Below are 18,579 nucleotides of genomic sequence, written 5' to 3'. Positions count from 1 at the left end.
AAATGGCGGTGTACCTAATGGAGTGTCCGTGTGATTCCCTCGTTAAGTGCACCTGCGTGAAAAGTTTTAGCTCCTGCGGAACGTGAAAGTGACCAAAAACTTTTCACGCAGGTGCACTTAACGAGGGTCACTTGAAAAATATGTTGGAACGCGGCCCCGAGGACTAGAGCTTGACACCTATGGAACTCTCGCTCACATTGCATGGAATATATATGGTTTTATGGAGCAGCTCACAAGCAAATGTGGTTATATGGGGCAGCACACGAGCAACTGTGTTGCAAATCTTTCTACGATAAAATGTTTTGGGTCTCACTGGGATTTGAACCCGAGTCGACAGGGTGAAAGTCCAGAGGAATAACCACTACACTATGGAACCCTCGCTGACATTGCATCGAATATATATGGCTTTATCGAGCAGCTCACAAGCAAATAGTTACAACGGTTATATGGGGAAGCAAACGAGCAACTGTGTTGCAAATTTTTCTATGATAAAATATTTTAGGTCTCACTGGGATTTGAACCTGGGTCGCTGGGGTGAAAGTCCAGAGGAATAACCACTACACTATGGAACCCTCACTCACATTGCGTGGAATATATATGGTTTTATGGAGCAGCTCACAAGCAAATTGTTACAACGGTTATATGGGGTAGCACACGAGCAACTGTGTTGCAAATTTTTCGATGATAAAACATTTTAGGTCTCACTGGGATTTGAACCCAGGTCGCTGGGGTGAAAGTCCAGAGCACTAACCACTAGACAATGGAACCCTCACTGACAGTGCTGGGAACATATATTGTTTTATGGATCAGCTCACAAGCAAATATAATGGTTCTATGGGGCAGCACACGAGCAACTGTGTTGCAAATTTTTATATGATAAAATATTTTAGGGCTCACTGGGATTTGAACCCGGGTCACTGGGGTGAGAGTCCAAAGTACTAACCACTACACTATCGAACCGTCGCTGACATTGCATGGAATATATATGGTTTTATGGAGCGGCTCACAAGCAAATAGTGATGGTTATATGGGGCAGCACACGAGCAACTGTGTTGCAAATTTTTCTATGATAAAATATTTTGTTCTCACTGGGTTGAAAGTCCAGAGGAATAACCACTGCACTATAGAACCCTCACTCACATTGCATGGAAAATATATGGTTTTATGGACCCTAGCTCTAACTCTAACCCTAACCCTAACCCTAACCCTAGCTCTAACCCTAACCCTAGCTCTAACCCTAACCCCTAACCCTAGCTCCAACCCTAACCCTAGCTCTAACCCCTAACCCTAACCCTAACCCTAGCTCTAACCCTAACCCTAGCTCTAACCCTAACCCCTAACCATACCTCTAACCCTAACCCTAGCTCTAACCCTAACCCTAGCTCTAACCCTAGCTCTAACCCTAACCCTAGCTCTAACCCTAACCCCTAACCCTAGCTCCAACCCTAACCCTAGCTCTAACCCCTAACCCTAACCCTAACCCTAACCCTAGCTCTAGCTCTAACCCTAACCCTAGCTCTAACTCTAACCCTAACCCTAGCTCTAACCCTAACCCTAGCTCTAACCCTAGCTCTAACCCTAACCCTAGCTCTAACCCTAACCATAACCCTAGCTCTAACCCTAACCCTAACCCTAGCTCTAACCTTAATCCCAAACCCTAGCTCAAACCCTAACCCTAACCCCAGCCCTAAACCTAACCTTAGCTCTAACCGTAGCTCAAACCCTAACCCTAGCTCTAACCTTAGCACTAACTCCAGCCCTAGCCCTAACCCTAAGGGAGGTGTATGGTTATATGGGGTAGCACACAAGCAACTGTGTTGCAAATTTTCTACGATAAAATATTTTACAACCCAATAGGATTGAACTCGGGTCGCTGGGGTAAGAGATCAGAGAACTAACCACTACACTATGGAAGCCTCACTCACATTGTTGGGAATATATATGGTTTTATGGAGCAGCTCACAAGCAAATAGTTACAATGGTTATATGGGGCAGCACACAAGCAACTGTGTTGCAAATTTTTCTATGATAAAATATTTTAGATCTCACTGTGATTTTAACCCAGGTCACCGGGGTGAGAATCTAGAGCACTAACCACTACACTATGGAACCCTCGCTCACATTGCATGGAATATACATGGTTTTATGGAGCAGCTCACAAGCAAATCAGTGGTCCCCAACTTTTTTTGCACCACGGACCGGTTACGTGTCAGAAATATTTTCGCGGACCGGCCTTTATATGAATAAATAATACATTTATATAAATATGTAAATAATACATTTATAATAAATACATAAATACGATGAAATAAAATAATACGACTATTTCTTTCTTTTAGTAGTTTTTTTTTTAGTTTTTCCTTGCCCTCTTGGGAGCTTAAGATCAGGGTTGATTTTTTATATTAAAGAATAAAGACTAAAGAATATTTAGTATTTATTTTTATTCAATTATTCGACTCTCCATACATATATAGGAATATAACTTTACATCTTTTGTTGTAATATAACTGATTTTAATATAGAAGCTGGTGTAACACTTAACAGATTTTTGTTGGTGTTGTGCCTCGAGATTTTTTCCAATGAAAAGGTGTGCCGTGAATGAAAAAAGGTTGGGAAACACTGAAGTAGGCTATAAAAGTGGCATTTCCTTCAGATATTGCTCCAATACATTCTAAAGTGGAAGGATACAATTGAGTTCGAAATGAAGTACTTATCTTTTCAGCAAAGAATATTTCAAATCCTTTTGGTTGTCACACCTCTACATTTTGAATGCTTCAATGAAAGTCAACAAAGGTCAAAAGTCCATCAAGCGGCCACGTGGCACCTGAGTTCCAAGTTGCTCCTGACAAATGTGAATGGTATGAAGTTACCCAGTGCCACACACACATTTTGTCGTGGCCGCCTGGGCTTCCCTGTCGATTTTTGTAAAAAGCAGCTCTTTTGTTGTTGTGCTTTGAATATGAACACAGATGAGGAAGATGAAAGGCAGCTCGCGCCTCGACATCCTCCGATGGCCACGACAATTGCGGCTGCTTGGCAGAAGGTAGCCTTAGGGGGGGGGCGGGGGCGGGATGACAGAAGGGTCTTTGTTTGATTGTGCATGTCAAATGCTCCGTTTGTTTCCATCCAGGATCCATCTGTGAATCCTTCCCCTCTGACAAGACACACATTGGAGCTGCACAAAGACTCGCAACTCAGGAGACTTCATCGCAAATGGATGATGATGGATAATCAAATGCACGTGAATCCACATGACGGGAGTAAACTTGTAATTGTAAAATGATAAAGTATTTTTTTAAAACAATACAAAAAAAAAACAGAATGAAAGTAATTTACTGACTGCAAAGTTGTGACATTACGTGAGTAAATTTTTTAGGACAGTATTGCATGGGAAAATAACCATGCAAGTTTGTGAATTTAACTGAGTCCACACAAATATGTTTTATCAAAAAATTAAATATTTATTTGGATTTTTCCCTCTTTTGATCAGTTTTCCATACATTGAGGTCAACATGAATTACAGGTTGTAGGTAGAAGGAGGATGCGACCAGTTAGTCATCGTACCTTTAAACCACTGTCCCTTCATGTACATAAAATGAAGTGCAAAGTAAACATTTCATGATACAATATTAACTTTTTTTTTTTTTTTTTTTTTTTTTTAAACACACGAACAAAATAATAGAACATCAAATTGGTAATTCAAATGTCTGCAATATTTGCGTTTCAAATTAGCTTTGTCAACTGAAAGAACAGCGACAAAAAAATTCAACTTAAAAATTGTTTTGCACCCCCATCTCCAAAACACAAGTAGGCAAAGAAAGGTTCTCTTTCTTGTTTTCTTTTTTTTTTTTTTTTTTTTACAAACCGTCCATCTCGCATTATGTTTTTCATAAAAGAGTTTATAGAAAAAAAAGAAAATTCAAATATAGTCCAAAGTTACATATGACCTTCATTTCTTGTTTTTTTTTGTATTTTTATTTCCCTTCTGGTACCAAATTCCATTTAGTCCGTGTAAATAAATAAATACAAAAGAAAATAAATAGATAAATATCAACGACCCTCTAAAAAATATCAGTTTTTTGAAGGGTTGTCTTTCTGTGGCATCCAGTGTGAAAACAAAAAAGACCAAATGATGCCACCCATCTGAGAGTAACCACTAAGTGGACAAAAATATTGGGACACTTGTTTGTTTGTTTTTTTTCTTCTTAAATGTGGTTCTTGACATGCTCAATGTGTAATGTCCATGAACTTCTGTTGATATTGGCACCATTTAAACAAAACAATGGTGTGCAAACTATGCAGTGTGGATTTTTTTTTTTCTCCATCACAGGTGTCAAACTTCAGCCCTCGAGGCCCATTATCCTAACCTGTGTTGAAAATTCTTCTTGTCTGACTCGTTATTGATAAACTCATTGAAGAAAATGTGTGTCCCACTACTTTTATCCACATAGAGCGAGACACACAGATGTTCCTGCTGCTTTCAAAGATTTACAGGAATATTTCCTGCTGCTTTCTCCTTTCGTTTGCAAAACGGCAATTCCGTGAAGCTGACATCTCTTTTCTCTCACGCCTGTCACACTCAATTCCCAAATAAAGTCCCTCAGGAAAGCTAAAACCGGGTCAGAGACACCAAGTGAGATAAGGAGGTCTTTCCGTGGTTTGGAAAAACACTGGATAAAGAAAGAGGAGAATAAAGAAGAAGTCTCTCGGCAGGACGGGACGCTCTGCTAGGACCCGTCCTCATCGGGTTTTCCCGGCGCGTAGTAGCCCGCCAGCTGCCGGAATCGCGGCCCCCAGTCACTGAGGTAAGAGAAATCCTGATCGGACGTGGTGGACAGTGTGTGGATGGAGCTGAGCGACAGGGCGGGCGAGCTCGTGCCCTCAAAGGCGTACGTCTGGAACGAGTCATACGGCGGCACCGACAGATCAGCGTCGGCCTGCTCCACCTTTTTGCGGATGTAACCTTTGAAGAGCGAGAAGTCAGCGGCCGAGCACGATTCCGCCGCCCCGCCCGCTAAACGGTTCGCTTGAAACCACTGCGGCAGCGTGTGGATTTCCGGGACCGAGTCGGCGGAGGCGGCGGCGCTCTTGGACTCGGGGAAGTCGTAGAGGTTCCTGAGGGCGCTCATGTCGTAGGCCTGAGTGTCCTGTTCACCGCCGCCCTCGTCATTGTACTTGATGACGTTGTCCCGCATGTCCTCCTCGTCCTCAGCCATCCGCTGGCCTTTCCGGTGGCGTTTGAGAGTCAGGATGAGCAAGACGAGGACTGAGGGGGAGGGGGGGCAGAAAGGGTTACGAAAGATTCAGTCAAAGGACGGTCCGAAAAACATCTCGCCTCCAGTATGGAGGTTTAATCATCAACCCGTCTGAATCAAACCTTACAGGGGACAAAGGGAAAACCGATGGTTAGGGGTGGGCAAGCTATTGTGCTCAAGAGAGACATTTAATGAAGAAGACGATGATGAGACATGATCTCGTTATCTTTTTGCCGTGTTGTGGTATGTTTTCCTGCCGCCATCTTTCTCCTGTTGTTTCTATCCAGTCTGTAGGTTTCAAATGAACACTTCTTAACGCTTCTTGTTGTTTTGTATTTTGTAAATGTTGGCACTTGTATTCTTGCACTCGTATGCACTGCTGTGACAAGTAAATTTCCCTGCTGCGGGATGAATAACGTTCTATCATCATCATCATTTTCTGGTGGTTGTCTCAGTCCAATAACTTTGTTCAATCGGTCTTCTTTGATCGTCTACTTTGGGGAGCTCTGATTTGGAAACAAACTGAATGAACATTGATGGAACATAGGTAATAGTCTGTGTTGTATAAAAACACATGCCCTCAGCATGATGGATTTTCCAATGAGCGCCACATTGTAATTTTTTAGACTTCTCTGAGCGCACACACACAGCAAAATGGGAGAGGGGGAGGGAGTAAGGGCATTTCAGTGTATTGTCAAGTTTTTCCTCTTGAAATGCATGAGCATTGATTTTGCAGCCTCGCCCAAAAATATGATTTAATTGACTTTAAGGGGGGAGGGAGGAGCTTTATATCAATACTCATTCAAGCCTGAAGAAAGTAAAACTGTGAGGATGCATCAGCACTTTAAATGAGCCAAATAAGCATAAAGAGCACAAAGATTACTTGTGATTACGACGAAACTTACACAAGATAAAACACGAGAGCACAGCTCAGGCTCACTTAGCGCTCACATTATTCCAGTGTCCCAAAATGCCACATTAAAATTGCCATTTCACTCTAACTATCTGTTTTCTTTGGTAATACATGTTGTTTATTCCTAACATGTCGTTTAAAACAGCTACATTGACTGTGAGTTGACTTGCATCTGGTTGTCTTTAGAACAATTAAAGGATGCCAGCAGAAACAGATCATTACCCATCGGGCGCCTCTATGCATCTTCGGGAATCAATGCCTGAAATGCTGGCGGAGATAAAACGACGATAAATAACACAGCGGGTTCAGGCCCAGACGGCTGCGCGGCATTTGATAGCGTGAACCCGCCAACACAAAGACAAACGACGAAACATGCACCCAGCGCGGCCAGCGCATCAGCTGTGGCTGTCCGGGGAATCTGCATAGTGCCGTTCTTAGATGGAAAAGTTTTCCAGTAAAAATATACACTAGCCTAAAAAGAAGCACTGTAGTCAAACACAACCTAAATGTCTGCAGTTGTTCTTTTTTCAAGCGGGCAATTTAGTATAACTTTTGCTATTTCTCGCTAGCTATTTCTTCTTTAAAGGTGATCTCGTGCTAAGGATTTTTTTTTCAAAGTTACATTGCCTGACATGCTATGAAAAGTCTCCAGAACCCAAGCCCTGAATTTGAGTTTAAGTGGCCATTTGAGGATCATTTTTGGCCATTTCTAGGACTCCCGCAAAGAGCAACTTGTCCAAGACATTTTGTCTGATTTCCACCAAATTCCCACACTTTAGAATAAAATCATTTCAGCCATCGCTGATAATGGCCACAGTCTGTGTAAAAGCTGCAAACGTTTCCTTTCCTGCTCACCTAAGGAGTCTTGTGAGATGAGAAGCAGCCTTACTGAACTTGGAATGTGCTCGCTGCACACCGCTTCTGGCGGATAACATCCAATCACATTCAGCTCGTATTGTTTGTTGGGCTCCACTGGGAAGGCCCTGCCTATAACAATTGTGTTTATTGCTTTCCGCCGTGAATGGACCGAGTTAATTGCCACGGGGGTTCGACGGGGTGGGGGGGGTCGTGAGGTGAATTGTAGCGCTCACCTCGGCGCATACTAAAGCTGGCACGTTGGGTTCAGCCCTAATGAGGCAAGTGTTAGCAGGGATGAGAAAAACACTCTCGACTCCATCGGCTTGTGCAGATGCTTCTTGTGCAAATAGACCGGACGCGGCGGATTTAACCTTGTGACAAACCCTCGCCGATAGCACGGCAGCGCTGCCGATTAGCCACACAGTAACTTGAACTGTGTTAAGTGTTCAAGTTATATACAGTGTTATTTTATTTGTATTTATTTCACAACATCCCAAGGAAATTTACCAGAAATGTTCCACCCCTTTGCAACTCAAGTAGGAATCACGTGACCCTTCGGCCCTCGTCCACACAAATCTCCGTATCCCTCCCAAGCACGTGTACAGCTGTTGCGATAAGCACTCTTGACAAGGCGGTTAATTTGCCCCCGGGCTGCTCTGCGCCGCCCTACCCGGAAGTTCATCGCCAGCAGATGGTGAGTTAATTAGACCTGAGGCATGCAGATGCTGCGGTGCGCCAGCGCCGCCGATTCCTCACGCCGGCCGGAGGAACGGTGTGTTTGTAAAGTAATTAGAGACAAATTTGTTTGCATTTTCAGCCGACGAGTGAGGTGGTCCCATTGCAGGAGCGTGAAGATGCCCGCTTGAAGTAGCTGCTGCTCTAGCTGTTGTTTGCGTATAGACAAGTTACACACTGCAATCGAGCGTGCAGTCTCAGAATAATCCATCCATCCATTTTCTATTGAGCTTATCCTCGTTAGGGCCTATCCCGGTTGATTTGGAGAAAGAGACAGGTACGGGTCGGAACTCAGTCACTTCATTTACTTGAATATAAAATCAATGTGATACGTATATCAGGTGCTGATAGCATATGACACCTCACCACACAAAAGTCAAGTGAGCTCAAGCTCTGCTGCTGATGCTGCTGCTAAGCCACATTAACGCTCCTGTGACTTGGGCTGCTCGGAAGTGCTTTGCGAAGACGCTCCACTCCATTTTCAACCAATCAGTCAGCCCGAGTGGCATTGATGTAATGGCGACAACAACTCACGCACTTAAATGGAACAGTCGAGCAAAAAAATAAAAAAAAGTCCAACTGCTCATATGTTTACACTCATTGCGGTAATGTAAATATCGGAGTGTTTTCTCAGACTAACGCAGTTGAGTTCATTTACAGATGGCCCAATTTGTTACTCCAACACTGCTTGTGTACTGTACAAGTAGTGTATACTGAATACAAATCTAATATTTTCAGCCATGTTTTGGTCGAACTCCACAAGCAGAAACCCATCTTTAGGGTTTTGAAACATTAATTGAAACCTCTATTGAAACCCAATACAAAAAACAAACATTCGTTTTGTTTTGAAGTATCTAGTAAATGGTTAAAAAATAAAATTCTATAGAAAAGCAATACAAAAGAAACATTAGATTTGTTCGAGAGTATCTAATAATGGTTCTGTGAAGGTTCTTTTTTTAAATGCGTAAGTGCTCAATGTCCACTAAACAGTACAATGGCATTCTCAGAAAAAGCAGGAACAACATACTACATGGTTTTGTATTGCGTATTTGTGACGAGCATCTCAAGGCAAATACTTTTCATTCGGGGTTTTGGAGCGCATGTGGCCCACAAAACACAACACAAACACAGCCGAGTTGAATAGCAAGCAGAGACCGCGCTCGACATACGGCCAACGTGTTTGTGGATGTCTTTAAAAGGATGATGAATAAGTGATGCTCTGCTCCCGAGAAAATGTTCTGCTTAATGGAGGCATATTCATAACAAGTCTCATTAGGACGAGCTCTTTACAAGACACTGACAGCGCTCTGAGTCACACTTGCGAACGGCGGGGCGTCGCATCATCCATCATTCAGGTGCGCTCGCCTCTGGGGGAAAGACTATTCAGAATAAGACTATTCATGAAAAGTTCATGTAGAACAACACGGAATCGCACAGGTCTCGGCGTGTACGACATGTTTGTGCTAGTACGAGTGCTTGTAAAGTCTTGCCAGTGTCAACTGGGTTGCTCCTTTCACTCAACCTCAGTAGGAAAGAAAGTTAATAGCTCGCAATAGAAGACTGAAAGCCGTTGACATCGTTCTGCTTAAAAAAAAGAGCATCCTTTTGTGAGGAATGTTGCTGGAACTTTTCTGGCATGTCATTTACTTCAATAAAAATCTGTGAGCATACACATGCCATTTTTCCCTTGCATCATGCCTCGATCAAGATGGTGGAAAATCAATACGTGTGCGCGGCTTCACTCTTTAACTGGCGCAGCCCCCTTAAGAAATCCACGGCTCTTGGTGAGTAGTTGACCTGACCACCGCTGGCTCACCTTAATGAAGTGTACTTAGCCATCCGTCGCCCACCCGTTTACGTACTCCGGCATACATTCATGAGTACCTCAGTCAATTCATCCGTTGGCTTACCGATGAGGATGAGCATGCACACCAGCAGTGCGATAAGTGCCCCGGGGCTGAGAGCTGCACTCATGACATAGGCGGTAGCGTTGCAGGACTCGATGGTTCCAGCTGTAAAAGAACATAATGCACGATAAATAAAATAATAATCACATTGCATCGAAGGCATTAATTCATTTACAATTGTGACCCTCCTTTGTGGTGTCGCCTTGAGCAGCTAACAAATTGTGTGCAAAAAGCAAAACAACCCAGATGACCTTTCAGCGCGGCCGCTGGTGATGGTGATTGCTGCTAAGGGTGCTCACCTGTGTCACAGCCGCAGATGTGAATGGTCAGGGTGCCCGTGGAGCTGAGCGAGGGGGGGCCGCTGTCACCCACCAGGATGGGCAGGAAGTAGACGTTCTGCTCGTGCCGGTTGAAGCCTGACCGCTGCGTCCGGATACCGGCGGTGGTGTCTAGGTTGCGTCGAAGGGGCAAAAGGAGACATATGATGCATTTATGTCGTAGTTTCGGACAGTGATGAGCTTTCAAAGACTCTTGAGACGTGTCGCTGTTCCAGCAGGATGAGAGACCGCTACGGCAGGTGGACAAAGGTTGCTATGACAACGACAGAGATGATGATTACCATCAACATGATGTTTTTTGGAGAAAGCTTCCATGGTTGCAACATTTATCATGCTCCCTTAAACAAACATGAAGGTAAGGGAGAAAATGAGCAGAATAAACAGAAGTTAAACATCAGCGCTATGTGTGAAAAGCTCATCCTGGAGACATAGATGGATGGATGAGAATTCCCTCGGAGGCTTTGACAAATAGAGTCTGAGCGGCTTGGTGGGCGCACTTGCATATGAGATATCGAGCAATCCATCTTCCAGAACGTACATCACCATTATCCATGCAGCTCCGGCGCACTTCTGGTACGCAAAGATGACGATCTCTCTATTAGCGCTCGTGCACACGAGAACATGATGCCCCTGAAGTTCTCCTTTGGATTTTGACATGCCAGCTTTTGTCATTCTCTTAAAGGCACCACCCAAAAGAGTAGTGCTATATATTACCAAATACTATATGTTTTGGGAATTTTAAAATATGTACATTATTTGGAAAGTACATTAATATAAAATTCAAGACAAAAATTAGAAAACAAGATCCATAAATATTTTGGAAGTGCGTATGAGGACAAAAGAATGAAACATGAAAAGTGGTCACGCATAACGGCCCAAGCTTAACTCTATCAACACGAACGCAATTAAAAATGACTTAATCGAATCAAGCGAACTGCTTCAAGTCACTTTTGTTGCCTTGAGTGGCATGTCAGGAATCAGCCGCGTTTGTGTTTCCTGACGACCGCTGACAACATTAAGAGTGTTTATCAGCGAGATGGTGGCAATGGTGTTGGTGATAGGTAAGTGGGGGGCGGGAGGATAGTGTGTGTGTGTGTGTGTGTGTGTGTGTGGCGGGATGGGGGCTCTCGTCTCTCATGGTGTGTGCGGAGGCCCCGCACACGGCATGAGGAGGAGAAGATGCGACAGATTGAAAGTGACAGGTTGACAAATGTGTCCACCAGAGGAGACACGGGAGAGGCCAGTAACGAGAACGGGTGGGAGGATTACAAAGTCTGTGCACCCCCGCTCGCTCCCTCCCCTCCATTCTCACTTGGGTATACAAGGCTCACTATTGTGTGAATGTTTTTGATGAGCTACCTGGCCTACCTTCAACAAAATGTAAACAAACACATGTTTGGTTGGTGCTATGTGTAACCTTTACATGTATTTAATCACACACACGCACACCGTGTCCCGCAAGCACTTGCTGATGGATGCGTGTGTGTGTTAGCATGCGTGTGTGTGTATACAAAGCTGAAGAAGCTCGTGGGATGTATCGTGCTGGCCATTTGTGCCTGCGTGCAGGTTCACGCTTGGGCTGCAACGGGCCTGGCTCGCAACTTGAGCCAGCGCCGTGACATTTCCCCATCGCTCAGGCTGCTCCCGTGACATTTCCCCGGTGTCACATCAATCTTGATTTAGCCGCGTGTCACATTGGCTTAAGTCCGTGACTTTAATCGAGGATCTGCCCACGTGTTGTTGTTTGTTTTGCGGGCGGGGCGACAACGTGAAACGGGCGAAATGATCCGTGGCGCAGCGATGAACCACGTCTCGTCTAAAGTTGGAAAATAGTCACTCACTGTTGCTCAGGGTGTTTATTTATTTGGGCTGTCAGTCATATTTGTTGGGGAATGGTTGTTGTCATTTAGGCTGTGCTTTGCGTACTTTTACACGCAACAACTTGGGGAACTAGGCCATAATGTACGACTCCAACAAGTACAACAAACTTGTAGGGGACATGTTATGTAAAAATGATTTTTGAATGGCTTGGAGACAAATGGTTGAAAAATTCAGCAAGTTCCATTTATACAAAAATAAAGCCACCTCTACTATTTGATGGTCGACTGCCGATCACGCCATTGTTGCATCTCCTAACTCTTTACATTCTATTCAAAGATGATATTATTGTATGTGTGTCTATAGTTGTGCAAAGTGTTTTGACTGATGTCATTTCCAATGATGATTTAGGCTTCACCTTCTCCATTCATCTCAATCAGAAACTTTCACACATTGTCACCTTGGACATCCCAAAGGTCAAAGTGTCGATTGCCAGAGGCTTCCGGAGCCAGCGTGAAGTAAAAGTGATGTCCGGTCTGCGGCTCGTCTTTGTCCACCACACTGACGGTGTGAATTATCTGCGGAGAGGAGCAAGTAGAAGAAAGATAAAACGCGACGTGAGAAAGGTTAAAATCACACTACGGTTGCATTCAAATTGAGTAAACAATGCCACTGCATTTTAGAGACATCATTGAAGAGCTTGAATGGCTTTTAGTGAATAGCTAAAGTCAGCAAAGTATTTCAGAAGAAATTTGCATGATAACAAATAGACAGGGGCCAAACTCTTAAAACGGCCCACTAAAAGGCTTCCCGCAACATAAAGCGACAGGAAACTGCCGTCTTCACTTGAGCAAGAAGCAAAATGCACCTGCAATATAAAAGGATGGGAGGAAATGAAAGGCACAAAACGCGGTCGGGGTGTCGTCCAGCAATCTTCTATAAGAAGAGTGATCTGCATTCAAAGATAAAACTCAACTGTGATCCAATTTGGAGACCTCTGCGTGGACACAATGAGATGAGATACCATTTGCAGTGAGCTGCACAGACATCAAAACAACCCCGGAGAGGCTCGCTGACGACATTACCATCCAATTCTCTGCAGGCGCACGACACAGTCGGCCACGAAACACTCGTCGCAATGCCTGACCAAAATGGAGAGACGATAGTCGGGGTGCAGTGCCTTCACATGAGAAGATTGGTTGAGTGTGTATTTATTGAAGAACTCGTCCCGCATTGATTGAAATGGGAACAATTATTTTGAAGAATTGCTATTGCGCCGATGAATGACGCCATCGGCATCATTTCGGGCCTCTCCTTGTTCTCAAAGATGCTTTTTTTTCTTCGCCATCTGCACTTGCCAAGTTAGTTGATTGCTGCACCATACCTCTCTGACATTTCACGAAGCCCGTCCCAGTAGACGGAATGGTTTGGCATTTAACCACAGGGCACGTGTGACTGATGATTTAACAGCAGCCGGTCATACGGCAGCTGCGTTTTGCGAACAACTACGCGGCCAGCCATATAAAGACGTTTAGAAATAGCAACGCGGTCCTTTAATAAAGACGCCAGTCCCTCAGTGCACACCAATATTTTGTGTGTGATCTGTCGCGCACAACCAACAAACTCCTCTTTGATCCATACAAGCGAAAAAGTCTCTGCCAAAACAGACGTGGTCTCCTCTTCTCATCATTCTCCAAAGCCTTTTCAGGTTTATGCAAGTCAGAAAGTGGGGGAGGGGGGATGGGTGTCATAAGCAGGAATTTGGCTCCAGCCGAGAGATGAATGCTGTAATATCTTTTGAAGAAATGTATGAAGTGAGCCTTGATCTGTTTTCGACATCAGAGTCCTCAGCAGGGGCGCTAGTCTCAAGGCGTCGTCTGCGGGCGGGCCAACCAAAACTCGCTGCCAGCAAAACCAGCCACCAGCAGGGTTGCAACCAATCTTAACGAATCTCACGAAAGAATTTCAACTAAACACGGTGAGACAACAGGAGATGGTACAGTGGGTTTGATGAGTCTTTTCTCCTCTTTACAGGAGGAGGAAGACGGAAGAGGAGGTGAGCGCTGGTTGTGTGGGAGTTTATCGAGCAGCCTGCATAGCTCCCTCAAGCGCAATCACCTAATTGGATTTCTATCCGCCGCTCCCCTTTCCTGACCCTCTTAAATCTCCTCATTGGGTTGGAAAGCTAGAGGGGGAGACTTTCCCAAAAGTGCAACCCGCCTTACCGGGACCTGTGTGACCGCTCAAGGTTGTGAGAGGACGCAAAGGCGTTTCCATTTCAGGGGAGCCATGGGACGCAGCCAATAACGAAATAGCCAGACATGAAATGATAGATGGGACATTCATCTCTGACGGCTTTTGTCAATACAATCGCTAGTGGCAGGGTTAAAACCAAAAACAATTCGAAAGTCACACCGAGTTAGAAATTGAAGGTGTAATTTGGAGTTGTTGTTTTCAGAGAATTCTGCATTTTTTCTTAGTCACTTCCTAAAGTTACCGAAGATATGTATAAGAACATTCTGTTCATAAATGGATGTGTTGTTCTTAAATAGAGTATTATTCCTCTTGATTCTCCTACTAGATCCCCTAACTGTCTTCTTGATGTGGCAAGGCTCTCTGCTTTGGTAAAATCATTTGAATGCACTTTGGATTCATATTGGTTTGACTAAGAGGAGCTTAGCTAATAAGGCCGGTATTGAGTGTTTCTGAGAGCAGAGGTCGCTGCGGTCAATGCTAACGTCGGTAAGTACCGAGAAAGTCCATGTCAGCACTCTGTCGGGATGGCATTTTCAATGAATTGATTGGAATTATTCGCTTCAAATTGTAATATAACAACTGAAACTGGTGGTGGGCGTGTCCCCTTGGAGGACCATCCTACATGCCAACCGGTTACCCGTTTGAATTGCCGCAAAACAACTCTTGCTGTGGAATAAGAACATATTTTTTGGGGGGGTGCTGTCAGGCTTTTAAAGCAACCAAAGTATTTCGGCGTCCAGTTCCCTCAATATTTTTTTGATGAGGATAATGTACACTAACAAAGAACCCGTGAAAGACTAAAGATACCGTAGCTGAAGACGAGCAATGAACCTGCGCCATGCATCACGGCGAAGCCATGTGCCGCACTCCAGGGGAGAGTCTCGGACCATTTGCAACGACAACATGGATTCCAGGAGCAGCCTTCTGTGAAAAAAGTTTGGAAACTCATCGCCGGCAATTTGACAGTTGATTTGCTTTGCGTTGATGTGAAATATAGCAGGTGTTGTGTGGGCTCCAATGCATTCTGCCAGCGTCTCGGGCCTCAGACGCTTGGCACTCAACAAAAGCGGCGCCAATGCTTTCAAACGTGCATTTCTTTATTTATCTTTGCTTTTCACAGTAGCCAGATGGAACAGAGAGGAGTGAACATTCTCCGGGTGCGTGAGGCAAGCAGGAGAAGCTTCTCAAAATGATTTGACTTTGACTTGACGCGGAAGGAAATATTTTCTTCATTTATGCCACTTTCAATGAGATTTGTATGCAAACTCATTCAAAAGAGAAAATATAATTAAACCTTTCATCACGTCCTGCAGCGCATGAGTAAAATGACATGAAATATTTGTATATGTAATTAATTACTGGTCATCTTGGAATTTGGAAGAAAGAATTGAATGTAACAGAAGAGCAGCATTCTGTCTTCCCCACTTTCAACCAATCTCCTCTGCTATGAACACCCGCAAGCTCCGCCGACGCAACCCATCCCTCGACCTAAATCATACGGCATTTCAGTCGGACCCCCGTTACCTATGAAAATAATAGGGAGGCGGAAAAAGTATTGTTTTCCCTCAGGCCCCATCTTGTGAATTCCCCAGAGACTGAAAATGAATGCCGGGAAGCCTTTGGCCAAAGGCAAACACATTTTCATTCAATCCCAGCCGCGGCCACGGCCATCTCCACAACACCATAAAAAGCCACAACAGACAAGTAAAAATGGATGCGAATAACCTTTTGCCTTTCACAGGTGCTCACAGTTGCTAGCGAAGCATTTGCTACTATTCATATGATTAACTTGCACTACGCTTGCGGGCCAGCGTGTTTGGTGCAGGACGTCTAATCAACTCCGTGATTAGAAGCTGAAGGTTAATGCATGCTTCCTCCAGTGGGCGAAGAAGGAAAAAAATTAACGTGGCGAGCGACGGTGGGAATTGGAAAAGCGTTTAAAGCTCTGTGGATCAAGAGGAGAACAGACCTGAGCCTCATTACACATGTAAATACGTACGGCATACAGCAAGGAGGCTGTGCTGCCTTTTAAGCCTTGTTTTTTAATTACTCCTTTGTTTTCGACGTGTAATTAGGTCCAACTTAGCCCAAGGCATTTCTCCTCATGGTGTGTGGAGCATAAAACACCCGAATAACTCTTTGAATTTTTAATGCTTATCAGCGAAAAGAGCAAGAACCCCTCAAAGTGGAAAATGGTCTCCCCTGTGTCTGTGACTTTTCACGCTGGTTACACAAGTTTTTGAGTCATTGTATGTCTGTTTTTTTTTTTTTTTTTTAATGCAGGCTCTTGCTCTACTTTGATGCAGCTCTTTTGCACATATATATTGAGCACCACCACCCACAAGATTAGGTACAGTCGGGTTTCACAAACAAAGCTTTATCCCAAAGTCAGACTAAAATACTCATGTTAACATTTTAAAGTATTTCTGTCATTTAGGAAGAAATGGCTATGTGCCTGATCCAAATATTAGCCAAATAATTGTCCTGCTGGATTAGCATTTGTGCAGAAACAGAACAAAACAGCCTTTTGGGAAGTAATTGCATGGATTTGTGAATCAAAAAGTTAATGTGATTTTTGCCATCGTGCTGCTGGGAATGGCAAGAAAATTACCTGGCCCGGCATGGCATCTTCACATATGAAGACTTCGTAGGGGGAGGCCAGCTCAGGAGGATTGTCGTTGACGTCCAGGATCCGAATGCTCACCGCCGAGTGCGACGCCATGGTGTGGTTATCTACATGGGGAACAGAAAGCGCAATGAGAGTCTCCTCTCGGTTTGTGAGCCGATCTCTGTTGGCCTTCCGCTCGAATCAATGCGGCTGTCTGCAAGGGCTTATTTGATTTCACAAGTTAGTCAGCGAGCGCGCGAAGCTGCAGCACTTTGCCGGTGCACGCTGTCAAAACGCTGACGTTGACAAAGGAGGGCAGCGGTGCCGGCGTGCTGACTTTACAACAGGGGCCTGATGCAGACAAGGATGCGTTACTATTTGACCTGCTAAGAGTACGGAAGCCGCTTTTGCGCTCCTGGAGGCGACAAAAGATGCCGTTTGTCAGATAAGTCATGAGTGGGGACACAACATGCTAGCAACGGCTGTTTTGTTCTGTAAAGAAAGCAGATGGAAAAGTGGCATAGGGAATGCGACAAAACCCTTCAGTACGGAAGAAAGCGTCTGCGTGGCTCACTCGTTTAGGTTTTTAATGCGACGCCTCCTCCATTTGCACACTAAACACCTTCAGGCATCTGTGAGCGGCGTTGGGAGGAATGCAATTCTATTCAGTGTCACATTTTAAAGTTAATAAACAGAATATTGAGAAAACAGGGTGTCCCCCAGAAAATGACTCAATCTCATTTGACTGGCAATTGCTCCCATATGTCATTGGGCCTACACTCGAAACAAGTCAGCTATGCTAAAGATGATAATTTTTGCTTAATATAATGGCATAAAGTGTAGTCTAAACAGAGAAGAAAAAAATTCTAAAAAAATATATATACATACCTATACTATCCTGCTCTCCTTTTTTTCCTCCTTTTTGTTTCAGAAGTTTTCTTTCAAGTCGAGTCAGCCGTGATTGTCATCATTTAAAATCTGCTGTTATCTTTGCTTTCTTGTTAGATATAAAGTGGAGACCAATTATTTCAATTTATGCATCCGGTGCTTCACTAATATGCCGAGCGTATGAGGAACACGTTGTGACAAAGGCGTTTGTTTTATTCATCAGGACATTTAGGCTAAATCACACAGGAGCAAGAACGCATGCACTTGGGCGGCACGCGTAATGGAAGAAAATGTCATCGTGGGAGGTGTGAGGACGATATAATTAGCACAATCAAAAGCTGCTGCAAATTACTGTGACATCTCCTTGTATCTTCATTTGTCCAGTGTCCTCACAATGCGTACAGGAGGGATCCCATGACGCCTAATCTCTCTTATAAAAAAACAAGCTGATGTATATACAGTGTGTGCGTGTGTGTGAAACAATTCCAGGTTGAAAATTAAAAAGAAATGAGAACTAAATGAGAGTCATGTTTGCTTCAGGTGTTGTCTTGATATCCGGCTTGATTAGAGGACATTTGTAATAAATAACACAGCATTCAATCAGCGCACCAAAGTGAGAGTCTTCCAAGAGGGGGGAAAGAAGAAGAAAAAAAAAAAAACTATCACAGTGAAAAGTCAGATATTTGATATCAGGGTTTTTAATGATGCATACGCAGTCAAAACAAAAAGCCTCTTTTGGACAAGAAGTGCTTGTCAGCCATCTATCTCGCCTAACTTTCTGTTTACCTAACAAAACATATGCCCCCGCCTTGGACGTTCACACTTTGCACATAATAGCCAGCTCTTAGTAAGATGCAAACGAGAGAATAAAGACTATTGTATGTTAGTCCTACAAATAGAGCAATGAAATTTTTTGAGGGGTGGGGGTGTAGAAAAATGGTTTCAGTGGCTACGCCAAAACTAGAATAGACACAGTAGGGACATTGTGCAGCTCTCTGGTGCA

The 18,579-nt window shown here is 44.0% G+C and overlaps 1 protein-coding gene across 2 annotated transcripts in view; it reads right to left on the bottom strand.

The window, feature by feature from the left end:
- Nucleotides 1-3,438: 3,438 nt before the first annotated feature.
- The window catches only part of LOC119123089 (cadherin-22-like), an 87,724-nt gene continuing 72,583 nt past the window's right edge, over nucleotides 3,439-18,579 (bottom strand). For both annotated transcript variants that reach the window (XM_037251910.1, XM_037251911.1), the window contains exons 10-14: nucleotides 16,692-16,813; nucleotides 12,285-12,402; nucleotides 9,968-10,117; nucleotides 9,672-9,773; nucleotides 3,439-5,266 (exon numbers count right to left, since the gene is read on the bottom strand). In XM_037251910.1, the coding sequence (XP_037107805.1) occupies nucleotides 4,728-5,266; nucleotides 9,672-9,773; nucleotides 9,968-10,117; nucleotides 12,285-12,402; nucleotides 16,692-16,813 (1,031 nt within the window). In that variant the 3' untranslated portion in view covers nucleotides 3,439-4,727. The remainder of the gene's footprint in view (nucleotides 5,267-9,671; nucleotides 9,774-9,967; nucleotides 10,118-12,284; nucleotides 12,403-16,691; nucleotides 16,814-18,579) is intronic.

Source organism: Syngnathus acus, chromosome 5 (assembly GCF_901709675.1).
Source record: "Syngnathus acus chromosome 5, fSynAcu1.2, whole genome shotgun sequence".
Classification (NCBI taxonomy): domain Eukaryota; kingdom Metazoa; phylum Chordata; class Actinopteri; order Syngnathiformes; family Syngnathidae; genus Syngnathus; species Syngnathus acus.
Note: the sequence above shows the minus strand (reverse complement) of the source record. Positions and strands in the feature narration are given on the sequence as shown.